The sequence below is a fragment of the Umbelopsis ramanniana genome (assembly GCF_025399195.1).
Source record: "Umbelopsis ramanniana AG unplaced genomic scaffold K450scaffold_50, whole genome shotgun sequence".
NCBI lineage: Eukaryota > Fungi > Mucoromycota > Umbelopsidomycetes > Umbelopsidales > Umbelopsidaceae > Umbelopsis > Umbelopsis ramanniana.
Genome location: NW_026252136.1, coordinates 40,992 through 56,526, shown reverse-complemented (window position 1 = coordinate 56,526; position 15,535 = coordinate 40,992). Strand labels below are relative to the sequence as shown.

The following is a 15,535-nucleotide window of genomic DNA, read 5'->3' as shown; positions in this document are numbered from 1 at the left end:
GCGGCGACGTCACCGATATCAAAAATTTGGCTCTGTTGGCTTCAAACAAATTTTCCAAAAAAAAAGGGTCAAGAATCCCGCTTTGTTTTTCTCCATTCCACCTACACAAATGTTGCGACTCGGCAGTTTGCACCTTTTAAGAGGTGCCAATGTGGCGGTCAAGCCCATGGTGCTTCGGTCGATTCAACCAGTCAATGCAAGACCCTCAATGCTGTCTAACCTGAACTGCGTTCGCAACTTTGCTAGCAAGAAGCCCAAGGCCATTAAGCCGGTCATGCAACACACTTCTTCTCCTCTCGGTGTTTCTGCTGACGGCGTTGCAGCTGACGGAGCATTGAAGCGAAAGGCAGCACCCTCCGCTTTCCCTTCACAGCAATTCAAAACTTATAAACCAACCACACCCGGTAAACGTTGGCTCAAACGAGTGCCTCGCGACCATTTATACAAAGGCAAGGCTGTCCGCAACTTGACCATCGCTAAGCGAAGTACTGGTGGTCGTAACAACCACGGTCGCATCACCATTCGTCATCGTGGTGGTGGTCACAAGCGTCGTGTTCGTATAATTGACTGGCACCGAGCGGAAACTGGTGTTCAAGAAGTCATGAGATTAGAGCACGATCCTGGCCGCAGCGCATGGATTGCGTTGTTGAGACACGAAGAAACTGGAAGTCTTAGCTACATTGTTGCTCCACATGGTGTCAAGGCTGGTGATAAGGTCGCCAGCTATCGTAACTCTGACGACGCCAAGGTTACCCCATCTTCTGATAGTGTTGATGCCATCACCCGAACCGTTTCAATTGAAAAGGGAAATTGTATGCCTGTCAAGATGATCCCTGTCGGTACGATTATTCACAACATTGGCTTGCGCCGCAACGGTCCAGCCATCATTGCCCGCTCTGCTGGTACATACGCACAACTGATTCAAACCGGCGAAACTGGTTACGCACAGGTACGATTGTCTAGTGGAGAAGTTCGTCGTGTGCCTGTTGATGTATGCGCTACGATTGGTTCGGTGTCCAACCCAGATCATCAGCACGAAATGCTTGGTAAGGCTGGACGATCAAGATGGCTTGGTATTCGCCCTACAGTTCGTGGTGTAGCTCAAAACGCAACAGACCATCCTCATGGTGGTGGTAGAGGAAAATCTAAGGGTAACAAGGATCCGCGATCACCTTGGGGTGTCCTTGCCAAGGGTGGTAAGACTCGCAAGTCACCCAATCCCTTCGTGGTCAAGCCGCGACCTAGAAGATAGAAAAACAAAACAAAAGAAGGGTCTGCCCGTAACTTTTTCCTCGAACACCATGGCTTTCTGGATAAACCGCTTCTTTGTATTTGACGATCCATTTTAGACGCATCCTTTTTTTCTCCCTTTTTTTTTTTCCCTCTCTTATACTGTAATCCTGTGTACAAATTCCCTGGCGAAATCAATAAAAAAAAAATAGAAGTGGGCTTTTCCATAAAGTTTTTCGTTACTATTGCATTCTTCCTTTGGGGGGTTCAAAGATGCATAGGGAAATGGTTATCTAGGAACCGTTCAATCTGACAATCTTGAGCATTTTTTCAATGGATTGAGTTGGCTGGACGAGGTTGATAAGGCGGTGGAGATGATGGCGTCAGGTATGGTCATAAATGACTCCGTTTGTCTGGAGAGCTGCACGATCGACCCAATGGAAAGGTCGATTGGTTTATAATGTCTCCTATTACTGTGAAGCACCCCTTTGGTTTTTTTTTTTTTTCGCCAAAAACTTGAAACTCATTGCTCCAGATATTTTCTCCCGATACGTTGTTTGTACTTTTAAAAACGCTTTGACATCCTACATTTCCCTTTTTTTCTTTTTTCTGCCCTCACACCTCTATGAAAGGATCTCTATTCCGCTCTCATGCGGCTATAGCTTGCACTAGCGTTCACGCTACATCACAACGTGCAAGCTATACACCGGTAAAAAAAGTGGTTTCCTGTATGATTTGAATGGGTTATAATATGAAGACGTAGACTAGACATTACATGGCTCAGGTGACATTGCTTTTGTTTGTAGATATCTCTAATGGTACTGTCCTTAAGTGCATCAAGAAAAAGCTTGCTGGACGAGCTGCACCAGTCAAAACAACTTTTGGTAAGGACGTGTCATGATAAAGCACTCTCCCGCTTGCGCCTCCTAACCTGGGTTTATCGCAGCAGGCGGCCGATCACATTGTCCATCAGAAGAAAGCGACTTATTTGAACCAATCACCAGCTGCATTGCTCCTCCACGACCGCATACTCCTCCTCTTGATTACAGCAGCAGTAGCTCAGACGAATCCAGCGCGTGCAGTATTGTTGAACGTTGGGTATCTGACACTTCAAGCATTTACACCGACGATGACGAAAAACCTTCCGCTCAACTCTCTCTGCCATATTACGAGCGATTGTTACCTCAACATAGAGTCCAACAGCTGGCTTGGAACGACACAGCAACCATTATCATTCCAACGTGGCCCAAATCAAAGTACGACCGATCTCCCCATCCACACACCACATATCTACATTTGACACCGCTTCATACAGAGCAAATACGAAAGGAATTGAACGAATATAAGAAGAATGAGATGTCAGTGCATAGCGACAGTAGAATGCACACTGCATGGCATTGAAAAAAAAAAAAGGACACAAAAAATTCGTATAATAACGCTTCATATTCGTACTGTTTTCATCTTTTCTTTTGAAAAGAGAATAGCAAAGTTTTGTTACATTGTCATAAAATTTCTTTGTTTGAAACATGAAGAACGTATAGCATCGCCTTTGCAATTGTCTCCTGCCACCGATAAGTGTTTAATAGAAACGCCTCAATTCCCCGCTACATTGTCTACTTTTGCTTTTCAAGGATATCAGTCAGCTGTACTAAAGCCTCATGTGTCTCTTGGGGGTTGATAATCCACAAAGTGCAGCTGAAAGGAAGCAAATTTCAATGTTTGTGGGGGGGGGATGATCATGATTAAGGTTTCCACATACCAGGACGCGCGTGTCGCATAGTCATTTCCCGTTGACAAGAACTGATCACCGACGTGAAGGGTTTCCTCTGGTTTGGCGTTGAGATAAGCCTGGAGCATCTGCACACCGATCAACTTATTGCCGCTAATAGGAAAAGGTGAGAAAACAGGGTTGCCCGCCCGGCCATTTTTTCTTTGTTCTTACATATCAACCCAGACATCGCTGCCGCCATTAAAACAACAAAACGGCAGAGGGGCCTGGAGTACAGAGGGCGAGCGTTGGTAACGCAACAAATGATGTTGCGTGGAGAGAACCACTTCATCCTTATACCAGGGGAATTTTACGGGAGTGAAAAGGAGATTTTGGCAAACAAATTAGTTGCTGTCATTAGGGTCTGGTCACAACAACCAACAATACGTTACCAAGATTTCTCTGAGTATGGTAGCTCCGGGCTGCGGCACGAGGCCTACCCGTAGAAAGTTAATATTTCATCTATCTGAATGGAAAAAGGAGCCAGCCACGGTAGAACTTACCAACTGCTTTCGTTTTCCGGATCACCATAGCTGGAAGGTTCATTTCTTGCACGCACTTTTGAATATTAGCTTGGGCAATGTCTAACACCGCATCAATTTCTGTGGTATTCTGCGACCAAGCTCGAACTTGTTCCGGCTGATACACTCTAAACATGGAAGAAGTGGTTTAGTCGGGTTATACCAACGAACTTGGGGAAATCTGCTCCTTACTCTTGAGGGACGAAATGAAGGTGGTAATCATCTCCGAGTTGAAACAAATAATTGCATTCACCACCTAAGGGTTGGGATCAGTTGATACGTGCGTGCTTCACTAGCCAGGGAGAATTTGGGTCGTACTAACCAAGCACATGGAATCGCCCCAACTGGGCGTTGGTCAGGCCACTGAGCTGGAATCCATGAAGCAATCCAGATAATCGGCTCTCGTATCGACTTTCTGCATTCTCTGTATACCCGGCTGCTGTCACCACCGCTACATTAATATCGAACGATAAAAGTTGGATGATTAATGTCACTAAAGTCGAATCCTGTTCAAAGTCTTTGCCATCGTCATATCTAGAAATTTTCCCCAATTCTTGGTTACTGCCATGTACATTCACCTGCAGGTACCGCGCTACTCACAGTGTCATATCCCCGTCGAACGTAATGAGACTCAATGTGGGTGCAATAGCGCATACTTGTGCAGTATTGAGGATACTATGAAACAGGGATGAGGGATTCCAAATTTTTTTTTCCTGCCAACAAGCGGTTAAAATTTACCGGCGAATGTCATTAAAACTAGGAGACACAAAGCGTCTGGCCGATATTGTATGCTGGGCATCGGCAAGTAAAAATGCTTTCCGGAGGGGCAGCGGTGTGCAGAATGTGGAGACAGTCGGCACGAGTCGGTGGAGTCGAGAATGTTCGGGTGCACCTAGCTTTTGCATTTCAATGTGGTCCTATAGGCCAGCCAGATCAGCAACAACACTAAAACGTAGCATTTGAAACAAAGTGTGTGCCTACATTGATCAATTTCTCAACGCCTGACATAACTTCTGCATATCGTTCTTTGGATCGAACAAGTGCTGACTTCTCGTCTGCACTGGACGATATATCAGCATCAGCGGCTTCATCATATAGAACAAACGAAGTTGAAAGTGTCAGTTTAATAAACTCAATCAAGCCATCCCGTTTATGTTGACGCAACTGATAGTTAATCTAGAATATGCAATGTATAGACAATATTAAAACGTGGGGTAAAAAAAGGCCCGACTGAATTGTAATGAAATGGATCGCTCACTCTGTAAGTTGAAGTCATGAACCAATGGTGAAAGTCAATGAAGTTGGTCCTTTTTTTTTTTATTCTGTGTGATTATCAAAACGTGTGCCTCTGGGAACAAATTGAACTTTTGACTTTCTTTTTTTTCTCCCGAAAAATATCGACATCCCCACCGAGCCATTCTTGAATGTATGTCGGAGACAGGAGAACCATCACAGCCAAAGCTTAAGCACTCATCATTGTTGGCCGTACTGGACAATGCCTTTGTTGTTCCAAATGAAGGCAGTATGGCAAGAGATCAGTGCGCCAATGAGCGAACTTATCTCAGTTGGTTGAAGTTGTCATGCACCATCATTGTACTAGGTAGGGAAAACCACGCACACACTGCTTGATGACCTATCCATTGATCCACATGTATCGTACCACAGGCTTCACCATCATCATAAACTTACGTTTACCAAATGGAGAGACTCAACCCAGTATTGATCCACGTTATACCCGGCCAATTGGCATCACATTTGTGGCTATAGGCCTGTTGTCTTTCATACTCGGTCTGGTCAAGTATTTCAGAAATGTCAGACTTTTGATTCTGCATCGAACGTTAGTGCAAGCTGGCTGGTTTAGTTTCTTATTAATGGCCATTGTCAGCCTATTTGCCTGTACCATTATGCTTATTGTCGTCAGCAGCGACGCACTCTAGATTATATCCTTTCAATACAGTTCTTACTTATGTCATTGTTAAAAAGGACGGGGTGGTGCTGACCCCATCATGTTACTTAGTGAAAGGTAAAATTTGTAAATCAAGCCGAATGACATTTGAGGAAATTCCGAATGTCACCTGAGGGGGAGGAGTCTTTTTTATTATTATTGCGAGCTTTGTGCTGGATTCTTGTCAGCTGCCAACCCATCCATTCCTCTTTCATTGTCTGCCATTCTATGAATGCATTGCTGTCAGTACTGCATTTCTGCGAGGTCCATGGTCCAAGCGTCTTGTTCTGCACTCAAACCATTCACCGGTCCAAGGCGGCTGTGCTGGATTTAGAGGCTCTGTCATTGAATCCCCAACTTTCATCATCGCCCGTGTCAACTCCCTCTGTTCCTGTTGAAAAAATCGCCACGTCAAGAACCAATTCACAGCAATCGCCTACTTTTTCCTCCTTGTCTTCGTCGGCTTCCAACTGTTCACAATCATCCTGCCCGGCTTGCACGGCCCAAATGCCTTTGATCAATATCAATGATGTCGATGTTCCTTACAAGTTGGAGGCAAGTGGTATGATTACAAAAGATGATGAGGATGATACCGTCTTCTATTTGGGCTGCCGTGCCCCTCAACAACAACATCTCTATGCCGCCGTCCGAAATGCTTGTGTGAGGAGGTATGATAAAGGGGCCGATCCTTTTCAAGGGGAATTCAACCATTTTATTACTGTTATTCTTTAACCATTGACCCGTCTTATTTTAGTTTGACTGTAGAATTTTGTCCAGGGCGAGAAGGACCCATCCTATTTGGCGATGACGAGAACGGTTATGTGATGAGTTACATTTTCAAATTGCGGGACTCACAGGCTCGTGGAAAAACTCGTCACTACGCCTTTGCTATGCTCATGACCGATCGAGTGTTTCTAGTCTCATGTTGGCCGTTCCTCGTAAAGTACGGATGTTTATTTATTTATTCTTATCTCCATCTCTCCCATTCTACATGCTGTGATACTGATGTCAAAATATGCAATAGGGTGTTTCGTTCTACCGCTCTGAATCTTCAAGAAAAAGCTGAGGCTGTATACCAAAGAGAACGGGAGTTTCGCGAAAGACATCCACCTTCCTTAAGTGCTGGAAGCAATCGCAGATCCTCCTTTGCTCCCACTTCACCTGGTGAGAACTTTGGCATGTTCTTGTTTTGTGCGTGATATTGTTGCTAATTTCCCTTTAGAGCAATTCCTCAGGCGTCGTGCTCATACCCCCATGAGATCGCTGGCTGATCTCTTAGGCATAGACGATATCTATGCGCAAATACATCGCCAATTTAGTTACATTCTCAAGTCTTCGGCCCGAAGACGACTTGAAAAAGTTACAAAAGGGCGAAGAGCTGGTCCTCTTTATATCCAAATGGTGAGTGAGTGGAAAAATGCTATTGACCATCACCATTATCTGTCTGACACGAAACGTAGTTGAAGGATCGTGAGAAGCAAACGAGTAAACAGTCGCAAGAGGCATCAACTGATGACGGTTCACGATGGAGAAAACAGGCTGACGTTATGTGCGGACCACTAGATCCTCCAATGTATTCATCGCAAGCCGTATGAGAAAATAATTCGCAGTGGTCACTTTTTTTGGTTGGTTGGGATGTTCAAATGCGGTGCTGGAGCTCCTGCTTTGATTGGCGTTTTCGGGACATGTGGTATTTTGTCGTTTTTGTGTGTGTGTTCTTCTTTGATGTACGCTTTCCAGTTATTTTAAAAATATAGAATCTATCCCCACTGCCCACGTCATACTCTTTTGATTTTTACTTGTAACCTGATTTTTTACATTTACAATAACAGCTATGTTAATCAAAAACGGTCTGCAACCATCATGTCCTTGCGTTTTTAATGCTAACCAACAGCAGGGGGAACCTACTGTAGAATCACTCAAAAAGGTGTACAAAAATAAAAGGCAGGTTTATTTCCAATCGCAAAAAAAAAGAAATTTCTCAGATGGATGTGCGTATAAACTGGGGAAAAAGGAAAACTACATTTTCTGTAAGAGGACTATCTGTATCCGAACGTTTTAATTATATAGATCATCATCACCAGCTTCTTCGCCAAATCCAGCGTTTCCACTGACACCATCCATAGCTTGTGCATCGGAGGAGGCGCCGGCTGAGTCAGGGAATTTGAAGTTGCTTCCAAATCCACGTTGCTGTTGCAAGTTCTGTGAGAATTGGTCGTATCTTCGGATATCGTTGTCACTGACAGATCTGCGTGCAAACGACATGGCCTCTTCAAAGTGTTTTCTAAAGGGGAAAATTGATTAATTTCATATCACACCTGAGCAGCAGTGCTTATTTAATAATACTACGGGTAGCTTACCTTGCAATTTCAGTAACGCCGTCGCTCTCATCGTCATTTTCCATACCGACATCTTCACCAGCTTCTTGTCGGCGCTTGCGCTCCTTCTCGCGCTCTATGTCCTTGCCGATATCTTCGCGAATGGCGAGTTTAGCAGCTCGCTGACAAATCTCAGCAAGATCAGCACCGGAGAAACCGTGGGTATTCTTGGACAAGAAGTTGAGATCAACATCGCTAGCAACAGGCGACTTTCGAAGGTTAGCAGTCAAGATGGAGAGACGAGAGACTTCGTCAGGAAGAGGGATATAGATCAATTGATCCAATCGACCAGGACGCAACAAGGCAGGGTCAATTTGATCAGGTCGGTTGGTAGCACCAATGACAAAGACGTTCTTTTTGGCGTTCATACCGTCCATTTCAGTAAGAATCTGGTTGAGAACACGATCTCCAGCACCACCAGCATCACCAGAAGAACCTCCTCTAGCCTTGGCGATGGAATCCAATTCGTCAAAGAACATGACACAAGGAGCGGCAGCACGAGCCTTGTCGAAAACATCACGAACGTTGGCTTCTGATTCACCGAACCACATGGTCAACAATTCAGGTCCCTTGATGGAGATGAAATTGGCCTGGCATTCGTTGGCAATGGCCTTGGCAAGCATAGTCTTACCAGTACCGGGAGGACCATAGAACAAAACACCCTTGGAAGGACTCATACCGAACTTGAGGAACTTTTCGGGATGTTCGACAGGGTATTGGACAGTTTCTTGAAGTTCGAGCTTGACCTTGTCGAGACCACCAATATCGTTCCAGGTGACAGTGGGGACTTCAACAACGGTTTCACGGAGAGCAGATGGGTTAGAAACACCAAGGGCATATCGGAAGTTCTCCATGGTGACGGCCAAGCTATCCAGAACTTCAGCATCAATGGATTCTTCTTCGAGATCAATCAAATCCATCTTTTCACGGATTTGTTGCATAGCAGCTTCAGAGCAAAGAGAAGCAACATCAGAACCAACATAACCGTGGGTCTCGCTGGCGATTTGTTCCAAGTCAACATCATCATCGAGCTTCATGTTCTTGGTGTGAATGCGGAGGATCTCAAGACGACCAGTGGGGTCAGGGATACCAATATCAATTTCACGATCGAAACGACCGAAACGACGAAGAGCGGGATCAATAGAGTTGGGTCGGTTGGTAGCTGCCATGACGACAATGTTGGATCGAGCTTTCATACCGTCCATGAGTGTGAGCAATTGAGAAACGACACGGCGTTCGACTTCACCATTGGTCTTTTCACGCTTTGGTGCAATGGCATCGATTTCATCAATAAAGATGATGGCGGGAGCGTTCTTTTCAGCCTCTTCAAAGGCTTTTCGGAGATTGCTTTCAGATTCACCAGCCATCTTGGACATGATTTCGGGACCGTTGATCAAGAAGAAGAATGCACCGGTCTCATTGGCAACAGCTCTGGCCATCAAGGTCTTACCAGTACCAGGGGGTCCGTACATAAGGATACCACGGGGAGGCTTGATACCGATGGACTTGAAAAGCTGAGGATGGCGAAGAGGAAGTTCAACCAATTCACGGATTTGAGCCATCTGCTTTCGGCAGCCACCAATATCATCATAACCAACATCAGCCAAATTTGATTCTTCATCTTCACGCTTGATGGGTTCACCTTCGCAATGGATCACGGTATCTTGAGCAACCTAAAAAATGAGAGCCAAAAACGTCAGTCAACCTGCCTGTCTAGATGAATTTTCGACATCAGACAACTTACAATACAGTAATCCTCTGGATCGGTTTCAACCACCTTGAATTCGACTGCTCGCATGCTACCGCGGACCAAGAAAAGGTCACCCTTGCGAACAGGTCTATATGCTTCAAGGAAGTATGGCTTGAGGTAGGTCTCAAAGAGGTTACCAGTCAAACCTTCAACTGTGTCATCGATAGGAAGAACGTGGATTCGTTTTCCGTACTTGATATCTGTGCATGGATGGATGCTGACAACATCACCAAGGCGAATACGCAAGTTATTGCGAACAACTATAGATATGATTAGATGACCCGTAAAAAAGTTTCGTAGGCAATCAACACAAGAAACTAACCCTTGTTGATTCTAACTTTGTTATCTTCCATGTCATCATTGCACAACACAATGAGTACGGTATCTTTTCTCTTCTTGCCCTTAACAAGTGCGGTGTCACCCCTGAAGAGTTGAAGTGCTTCCATGGTTGCCGTTGACAATACCATGACAGAGTTATCGTCATTGATATCGTCATCAACAATCAACTTGTTGCGAGCTGTCTTTCTACGAAGGATAGCGGTGGCGGGATCGTGTGCAGGATCAACGTTATCTTGTTCAATGCCAGCATTGGGCCTAAAAGATGACAGAATGCGTTAGACTTTGTAGTTGTGAGGGTTCATATGGAAGGGCGGGCAACGCAATATCTGCTGCTCGACAATGGCGCTCGTTGGTCATTTAATAATACAAAAGGCGACTGCGCGTCAGACTGGGCGAAACCAACGAGCAATCCCTGCCGTCCTTTCCTAAACTTTTGAAGTATTAGAGTACTTACTGTAGTTTTGGTTTTGGGTCAGAAGACATGTTTGTTAAAAGTGGTAAAAGAAGTGCCAAAGAGCTGAGGATAGCAGGGGCAATTACGCTGTGAACAGAAGGTACGTGTCGCCTTACCCTACGTCACGATCGGACTTTATATTAGGTACTGGAAGCTTCTGTGCTGGATGACTGAGACAAGCCAATTCATTGGACAAAATTGTATAGCGAATTATGCATATCTGAAGCATCGTCCGAGCTTTCAATTCTTTTGCACAAGCCAAAGCTCTTCTTTGTAATGTATTGTGTTTGCATGCCACGTACAGCTTGTGACGGGTTTGTGACAGCGATTAGCTGAGAAGAGCATGCTTGGCGACAGCGTCTGTATATTCAGAGTCAGATCAATTCAACCGGCCAAATGTAAACCTGTCTCGACACGACCATGTCTATTTCTAATTCTATTTATTTTCTGAATGTAAGAGCTGTTTCATAATCTTCCTTGGGAACCTCCCAGAATCCTGGCAATTCTTCAGGCATGCTCTCTGGATTCAATTCAGGGAAGTTCAACTTGATGGTCTGCATCAAAGCAGCAAAAAGAACTTGACAACCAAGAGCATCCAAGTGTAGGCCGTCATACAAAAACTCAGACAAGTCGCGATTATGTAACTTCTCGCTCGTTAGCTCTGCCATATCCTCAGCACTACCAGAATCATCGACCAGTTTCATGATCTCAGTCCATAGGTCAACGTAAGGCACATTGTGTTTTCTCGCTACATCCTTTGCAGCTTCAGCATACGCCTTAGCCAATTCATTGGATCGATCCAAGACACCACCGCCGTCTTCGCATCTCTTCTTCCACTGAACTTCGTTGACTGGTGGAGGGGTGATGACAATGATTCGAGTGTCGGCACTGTATTTCTGAATTCCTTCGACAATGGTTGTCAAGTTGTCGGCGTACACATCTATTGGAACGTGCTGTTCGGTCCAAGACTCGGAAGCGTCATTTGCACCGAAGAAAATTGTCATCAAGCGGATTTTCGCTCTCTGAGTTTCATCTGGCTTTTCGGGCAACAATTGTTTGAAGATTGGCATGGCCCATTTGGTGTTATAGCCTATAGGTTGAATAGGTGAACAAGTCATCATGGATCCCTTTCCCCTTGTGCCGTCAAACTCTACCTGAGAACCCTCGATTCAAAACATCTGCTCGTCGCTGATATGCCTACATATGTGCATTCACAATTAATGTTCCCAATCAAAGGCAAGTTTTCAACATTCTTTTGACTTACATCAGCAAGAGAAGCACCCCATCCAGTGTACTTTGTCTCAAAGCTACCCTATGTGTTAATTGGCATATTAGAAAAAGAGGAAGATATGGTTTTATTGTTAGTTTGTGTTTTAGGTACCTGAGTGATGGAGTCCTGAATGTATGCGTTAGAGCGTTTGTTTTACTTTCAAACAAGATGGAAATAAAGTCTTTCAACTCACGCCGAATAGGACAATCTGATCGTAAAGAATATTCATTTTGGAAAAAAAGGAGATAAGGCAGGAAGGCACAGCAATCGTCAGAATAAAAAAAATAAAAATTGGAAACTGAAAATGGAATTTACTGCTGCAGTACGAAATTGTTCCTATTCTCCTTCAGAACACAAGAGCAAACGGACCTCCAACCTGCCTTACTCAGACAAAGTCTAATTTCAAGCATCCGAATAGGTTCGCCACCGATCCGGGGACACCAATGTAAACTCCTCCACGGGCACAGACACACCGCTTTACTATGTCTATGTCTATTTTATTTTCTGAATATAAGAGTACTTTCATAGTCTTCTCTGGGCGCCTCCCAAAATTCTGCTAACTGCTCAGGCCAGGTGTCTGGATTCAATTCAGGAAAATTCGCCTTGATAGTGTTCATTAATGCATCGAATAGGACTTGACAACCTAGAGTTCCCAGATGCAGGCCGTCACTCATGAACTCAGACAGATCTCGCTTATGTGAGATTGTATCTGACGAGCCATCTTTCAAACCATCCTGCGCCAAATTCATAATCTCAGACCAAAGGTCAACGCAAGGCACGTTGTATGCTAGAGCCACCTCCTTTGCTGCTTCCGCATATGCTTTGGTCACGGTGTTGGAACGACGCAAATCAGGACCCCCTTGTTCACTGGCTTTATGCCACTGGTCTTCGTTGACGGGTGGTGTGGTGATCACGACGATTCGGGTATCAGCGCTGTATTGATCAATTCGCTTGATCATCATGGATAGATTGGTTGCGTATTCATCGATGGGAACATATTGAAAGGTGCCAGCTTTTGCTGAATCATTTGCACCAAAGAAAAGGATGACTAGTCGAATCTTAGCCCGCTGCGAAGGGTCTACCTTCTGTGGGATCATTTGGTTTAATATTGGAACCGCCCACTTTGAGTTATACCCTGACGTTTGTAGATTGTCATTGAAAATTTCCCAATTTTGTGCCCTTTGCTATGAACAAAATAGTGTACCTCCAAATCCACGATTCAAAACATCCGCTCTTTTTTGATAAGCCTGTATAATGCATAAGTATTTGATTCATCATCTATGCCCACAGTACATGCGTGTTCTTGTAACTTACATCAGCAAGGGAAGCACCCCATCCTTTATGTTTGGTCTCAAAGCTAAACTTGGGTGGATGTCAATGAAAATGGGAAGGGAAGGCAATATATGCCATACCGTCCAACTTACTTGAGTGATGGAGTCCTAGCAAGGTAGTTAGCTACAATGATGCTTATTGTCACAAAGGAATTAGGTGGCCCCAGCTTACACCAAATAGAACAATCTGATCATAAAGGATATCCATAACAGTAAGAGAGAGTTCGGTGACAGTATGGTAAGAGAAAGCCCAGGTCGTTTCCATAGGAAAGTTCATATTTCCCTAATTTCCTTTGAGTATGGCAATTCACAACTCTATCCGTGGTTCAGTATTACGTGAGAGTCACACATGAGCTTCAACCCCACTCACTTAGAGTTCATTCCTTTCATTCCGTTGTAAAAATTTTCAGTGTTACGTTACCAAACCTTACAGAATTTCCTATTACCACAATGTCAGGCCACTCCGTATGAGAATTTGCGGCCCTACTAGCCAATTTAGAATGCGTATTTCTCCATAAGTGCCTTTACTTGCACCAATGGAGTAATTCAGGGTGTAAATGTATATGTAAGCAACCTCGGATCACTATAACATGATTTGACACCTTGCTGATGTAGTATTGTACGAATTTATCAACAGACTAGCACAGTTTGGTACCTTAAACTTACAGGTAAGCATGGGCCATGACATGAGAGGTAGCCTGCAAAGGCATGTAACTCAAAGTCTCTCATATCGGTGCCCGAGGATGATTGTTCATCAGCACGTGTACATCTCCACATATCAATACCCCGTTTTTGGAACCGGCTAGTCATATAAAAGTTACCCCAGGTTTTTGTCTTTCCTAAAGCGTTGTCTATATCCCCCACCAACTCACTATGTCTGACGAGAAGATTGAGATGAAAGAAGAGGTCGCAAACCCAGAGGAAGTGGCTGCTATCGAGGCTGTTACTGACGAGGAATTGGAAAAGCTGTCTCGCGAAGCCATCACCTTTTGGAGTAAGGCAACATTTAGAATCGCCCTTATTTTGTTCGTTCAAGGATGTAATCAAGCTGGTTATGGTGTCGATTGGGGTGTCATTGGAGGCGTCAACTCCATCAAGCAGTTCCACGACTTCTTCGGCTTTGAGAACTCTGGCAGTACCATTGGTATCATCAATGCTCTTATGACGGTCGGCAACATTGCTGGCGCACCTTTCCTTTCCCTTGGTGATGTTATCGGTAGAAGAGGTATCAACGTTCTCGGCAATGCTATCGTCATCATGGCATCACTGATTCAAGCTTTCGCTCCAAACCTTGCAACATTAATGGCTGGCCGTTTCTTCATGGGTTTCGGATCTGCTATGATGAGCAACCCTCAATATATGGCAGAAGTTTCACCAACACACTGGCGTGGTAGAATTGTTGGTATCTTCGGCGCTTGCTTCCAAGTCGGCTCCATCTTGATGACATGTGTTTTGTTGGGTACCAACACTCTTCAAAGTGACTGGGCATGGAGACTTCCATTCCTCCTCCAAATGATTTTCCCACTTGTTGTCGTCGTTGGATCATATCTCATCACCCCTGAATCCCCAAGATATCTGATTTTGAAGGGAAGAACCGATGAGGCTCGTGCTATCGTTGCAAAGTACCATACTTCATCTGGCGATGTAAACGAACCTATTGTCGAAGTTGTTATTCAACAAATGATCCGCTCCGTCAAGAACGAACATGTTGGTGTCAAGACTCTTTGGGACTTCCGACCCTTCTTCCGTCCCAACGGTGGCCGCTATAGATTGCTCCTTCTCACCCTTTACTCTATCTTCCAACAGTGGAACGGTGGTGGTATTGTCAGTTATTACCTATCTCCCATTTTGGACACCCTTGGCATTACGTCTTCCGAACAGCAGCTTGAGATCAACTTGGGAATGGTTTTGGTGTACTTCGTATTCACCATGGTTGGCTCATTCGTTGTTGATTTGGTTAGAAGACGTACGCTCATCTTTGCCGGTCTTATCTCTTTCATCATTTTGCAAACCTGCTCTGCCATTACTTCTTGGAAATACGCTGAGACAGGATCTTATTCTCTCGCTTGCTTGGGTATCTTCTGGATCTTTGCTTTCCAAACATGCTCGAGTACTCTTATTGCTACCATGCACAACTTGTATCCTGTTGAACTTATTTCCTTGCCACTCAGAGCAAGAGGTATGGGTCTCTACGGTCTCATCCAAGGTATCGCTGGTGTTATTCAAACATACGGTATCTCAATCGGTATCAATTCTTTAAAATACAAGATTTATGTTGTGTTTATTGTGTACAATTGCATTCAGCTTGCTTTGTCATACTTCCTCTTCCCCGAGACCGGTGGTCTCTCTCTTGAGGAGATTGATGTCATCTTTGAAACACCTGGTGTGAGTCCTATGAAGATGGGTCAACAGATCGAGAAGGCCAAGAAAGAGCGCAAGGCTGGCATTCACGAGTAAATTACTTTAATTGGTTTTAATAATTCCCCGTAAATACATCATAAATAAATTATTACAGCCGCCGCGCTTGAAGGCAGTGGCCATTTTTCACC

At 44.5% G+C, this 15,535-nt stretch overlaps 9 protein-coding genes across 9 annotated transcripts; 5 read left to right on the top strand and 4 right to left on the bottom strand.

Annotated features, from left to right (window-relative positions):
* Positions 1–71: 71 nt before the first annotated feature.
* Positions 72–1,461, top strand: K450DRAFT_252182 (uncharacterized protein). The gene has a single exon (XM_051590838.1). It carries the CDS (start codon positions 110–112, stop codon positions 1,250–1,252), a length of 1,143 nt encoding a protein of 380 aa, XP_051442384.1. The 5' UTR covers positions 72–109; the 3' UTR covers positions 1,253–1,461.
* A 544-nt stretch (positions 1,462–2,005) lies between these two features.
* K450DRAFT_282624 (uncharacterized protein) lies at positions 2,006–2,631 on the top strand (the record flags this gene model as incomplete). Its single annotated transcript, XM_051593443.1, has 2 exons — positions 2,006–2,114; positions 2,180–2,631. The coding sequence occupies 2 exons, from the start codon at positions 2,006–2,008 to the stop codon at positions 2,629–2,631; spliced, it is 561 nt and encodes a 186-aa protein (XP_051442383.1).
* Positions 2,552–4,884, bottom strand: K450DRAFT_252178 (uncharacterized protein). The gene is made up of 11 exons (XM_051590837.1): positions 4,778–4,884; positions 4,501–4,695; positions 4,258–4,436; positions 4,120–4,194; positions 3,842–4,053; positions 3,712–3,775; positions 3,502–3,647; positions 3,391–3,434; positions 3,173–3,291; positions 2,990–3,112; positions 2,552–2,925 (listed from the first exon to the last, which is right to left on the bottom strand). Exons 1-11 carry the CDS (start codon positions 4,793–4,795, stop codon positions 2,844–2,846), a joined length of 1,257 nt encoding a protein of 418 aa, XP_051442382.1. The 5' UTR covers positions 4,796–4,884; the 3' UTR covers positions 2,552–2,843.
* Positions 4,778–5,501, top strand: K450DRAFT_252175 (uncharacterized protein). The gene is made up of 2 exons (XM_051590836.1): positions 4,778–5,119; positions 5,185–5,501. The coding sequence occupies exons 1-2, from the start codon at positions 4,948–4,950 to the stop codon at positions 5,454–5,456; spliced, it is 444 nt and encodes a 147-aa protein (XP_051442381.1). The 5' UTR covers positions 4,778–4,947; the 3' UTR covers positions 5,457–5,501.
* Positions 5,502–5,598: 97 nt separating this feature from the next.
* On the top strand, positions 5,599–6,963 carry K450DRAFT_252172 (uncharacterized protein). Its single transcript, XM_051590835.1, has 3 exons — positions 5,599–6,132; positions 6,219–6,865; positions 6,925–6,963. The coding sequence occupies exons 1-2, from the start codon at positions 5,693–5,695 to the stop codon at positions 6,661–6,663; spliced, it is 885 nt and encodes a 294-aa protein (XP_051442380.1). The 5' UTR covers positions 5,599–5,692; the 3' UTR covers positions 6,664–6,865; positions 6,925–6,963.
* Positions 6,964–7,392: 429 nt separating this feature from the next.
* On the bottom strand, positions 7,393–10,472 carry K450DRAFT_252165 (uncharacterized protein). Its single transcript, XM_051590834.1, has 5 exons — positions 10,386–10,472; positions 9,915–10,186; positions 9,587–9,852; positions 7,825–9,515; positions 7,393–7,748 (listed from the first exon to the last, which is right to left on the bottom strand). Exons 1-5 carry the CDS (start codon positions 10,412–10,414, stop codon positions 7,523–7,525), a joined length of 2,484 nt encoding a protein of 827 aa, XP_051442379.1. The 5' UTR covers positions 10,415–10,472; the 3' UTR covers positions 7,393–7,522.
* A 146-nt stretch (positions 10,473–10,618) lies between these two features.
* Positions 10,619–12,062, bottom strand: K450DRAFT_252162 (uncharacterized protein). The gene is made up of 5 exons (XM_051590833.1): positions 11,849–12,062; positions 11,767–11,781; positions 11,650–11,697; positions 11,540–11,582; positions 10,619–11,475 (listed from the first exon to the last, which is right to left on the bottom strand). Exons 1-5 carry the CDS (start codon positions 11,882–11,884, stop codon positions 10,826–10,828), a joined length of 792 nt encoding a protein of 263 aa, XP_051442378.1. The 5' UTR covers positions 11,885–12,062; the 3' UTR covers positions 10,619–10,825.
* Positions 12,063–12,152: 90 nt separating this feature from the next.
* Positions 12,153–13,251, bottom strand: K450DRAFT_273835 (uncharacterized protein; the record flags this gene model as incomplete). The annotated part of the gene is made up of 5 exons (XM_051593096.1): positions 12,153–12,790; positions 12,860–12,902; positions 12,970–13,017; positions 13,080–13,094; positions 13,159–13,251. The coding sequence occupies 5 exons, from the start codon at positions 13,249–13,251 to the stop codon at positions 12,153–12,155; spliced, it is 837 nt and encodes a 278-aa protein (XP_051442377.1).
* A 629-nt stretch (positions 13,252–13,880) lies between these two features.
* Positions 13,881–15,443, top strand: K450DRAFT_177781 (uncharacterized protein; the record flags this gene model as incomplete). The annotated part of the gene is made up of 1 exon (XM_051584274.1): positions 13,881–15,443. One exon carries the CDS (start codon positions 13,881–13,883, stop codon positions 15,441–15,443), a length of 1,563 nt encoding a protein of 520 aa, XP_051442376.1.
* Between the last annotated feature and the right edge of the window lie 92 nt (positions 15,444–15,535).

Bases quoted from the DNA above. Each gene is read 5' to 3' on its own strand.
- K450DRAFT_252182 (XM_051590838.1), top strand. From the start codon at position 110: ATGTTGCGACTCGGCAGTTTGCACCTTTTAAGAGGTGCCAATGTGGCG.
- K450DRAFT_252178 (XM_051590837.1), bottom strand. The intron at 3,776-3,841 runs GTTAGTACGACC...CCCAACCCTTAG, and splicing joins GGGGCGATTCCATGTGCTTG to GTGGTGAATGCAATTATTTG. The intron at 3,113-3,172 runs GTAAGAACAAAG...TTTTCCTATTAG, and splicing joins AGCGATGTCTGGGTTGATAT to CGGCAATAAGTTGATCGGTG.
- K450DRAFT_252175 (XM_051590836.1), top strand. From the start codon at position 4,948: ATGTCGGAGACAGGAGAACCATCACAGCCAAAGCTTAAGCACTCATCA. The intron at 5,120-5,184 runs GTAGGGAAAACC...ATCGTACCACAG, and splicing joins ATGCACCATCATTGTACTAG to GCTTCACCATCATCATAAAC.
- K450DRAFT_252172 (XM_051590835.1), top strand. From the start codon at position 5,693: ATGAATGCATTGCTGTCAGTACTGCATTTCTGCGAGGTCCATGGTCCA. The intron at 6,133-6,218 runs GTATGATAAAGG...GTCTTATTTTAG, and splicing joins CGAAATGCTTGTGTGAGGAG to TTTGACTGTAGAATTTTGTC.
- K450DRAFT_252165 (XM_051590834.1), bottom strand. From the start codon at position 10,414: ATGTCTTCTGACCCAAAACCAAAACTACA. The intron at 10,187-10,385 runs GTAAGTACTCTA...GTCATCTTTTAG, and splicing joins GACCCAAAACCAAAACTACA to GCCCAATGCTGGCATTGAAC. The intron at 7,749-7,824 runs GTAAGCTACCCG...TTTCCCCTTTAG, and splicing joins GGCGTTACTGAAATTGCAAG to AAAACACTTTGAAGAGGCCA.
- K450DRAFT_252162 (XM_051590833.1), bottom strand. From the start codon at position 11,884: ATGAATATTCTTTACGATCAGATTGTCCTATTCGGC. The intron at 11,583-11,649 runs GTAAGTCAAAAG...GCACATATGTAG, and splicing joins GGGGTGCTTCTCTTGCTGAT to GCATATCAGCGACGAGCAGA. The intron at 11,476-11,539 runs GTAGAGTTTGAC...TTCAACCTATAG, and splicing joins TTTGAATCGAGGGTTCTCAG to GCTATAACACCAAATGGGCC.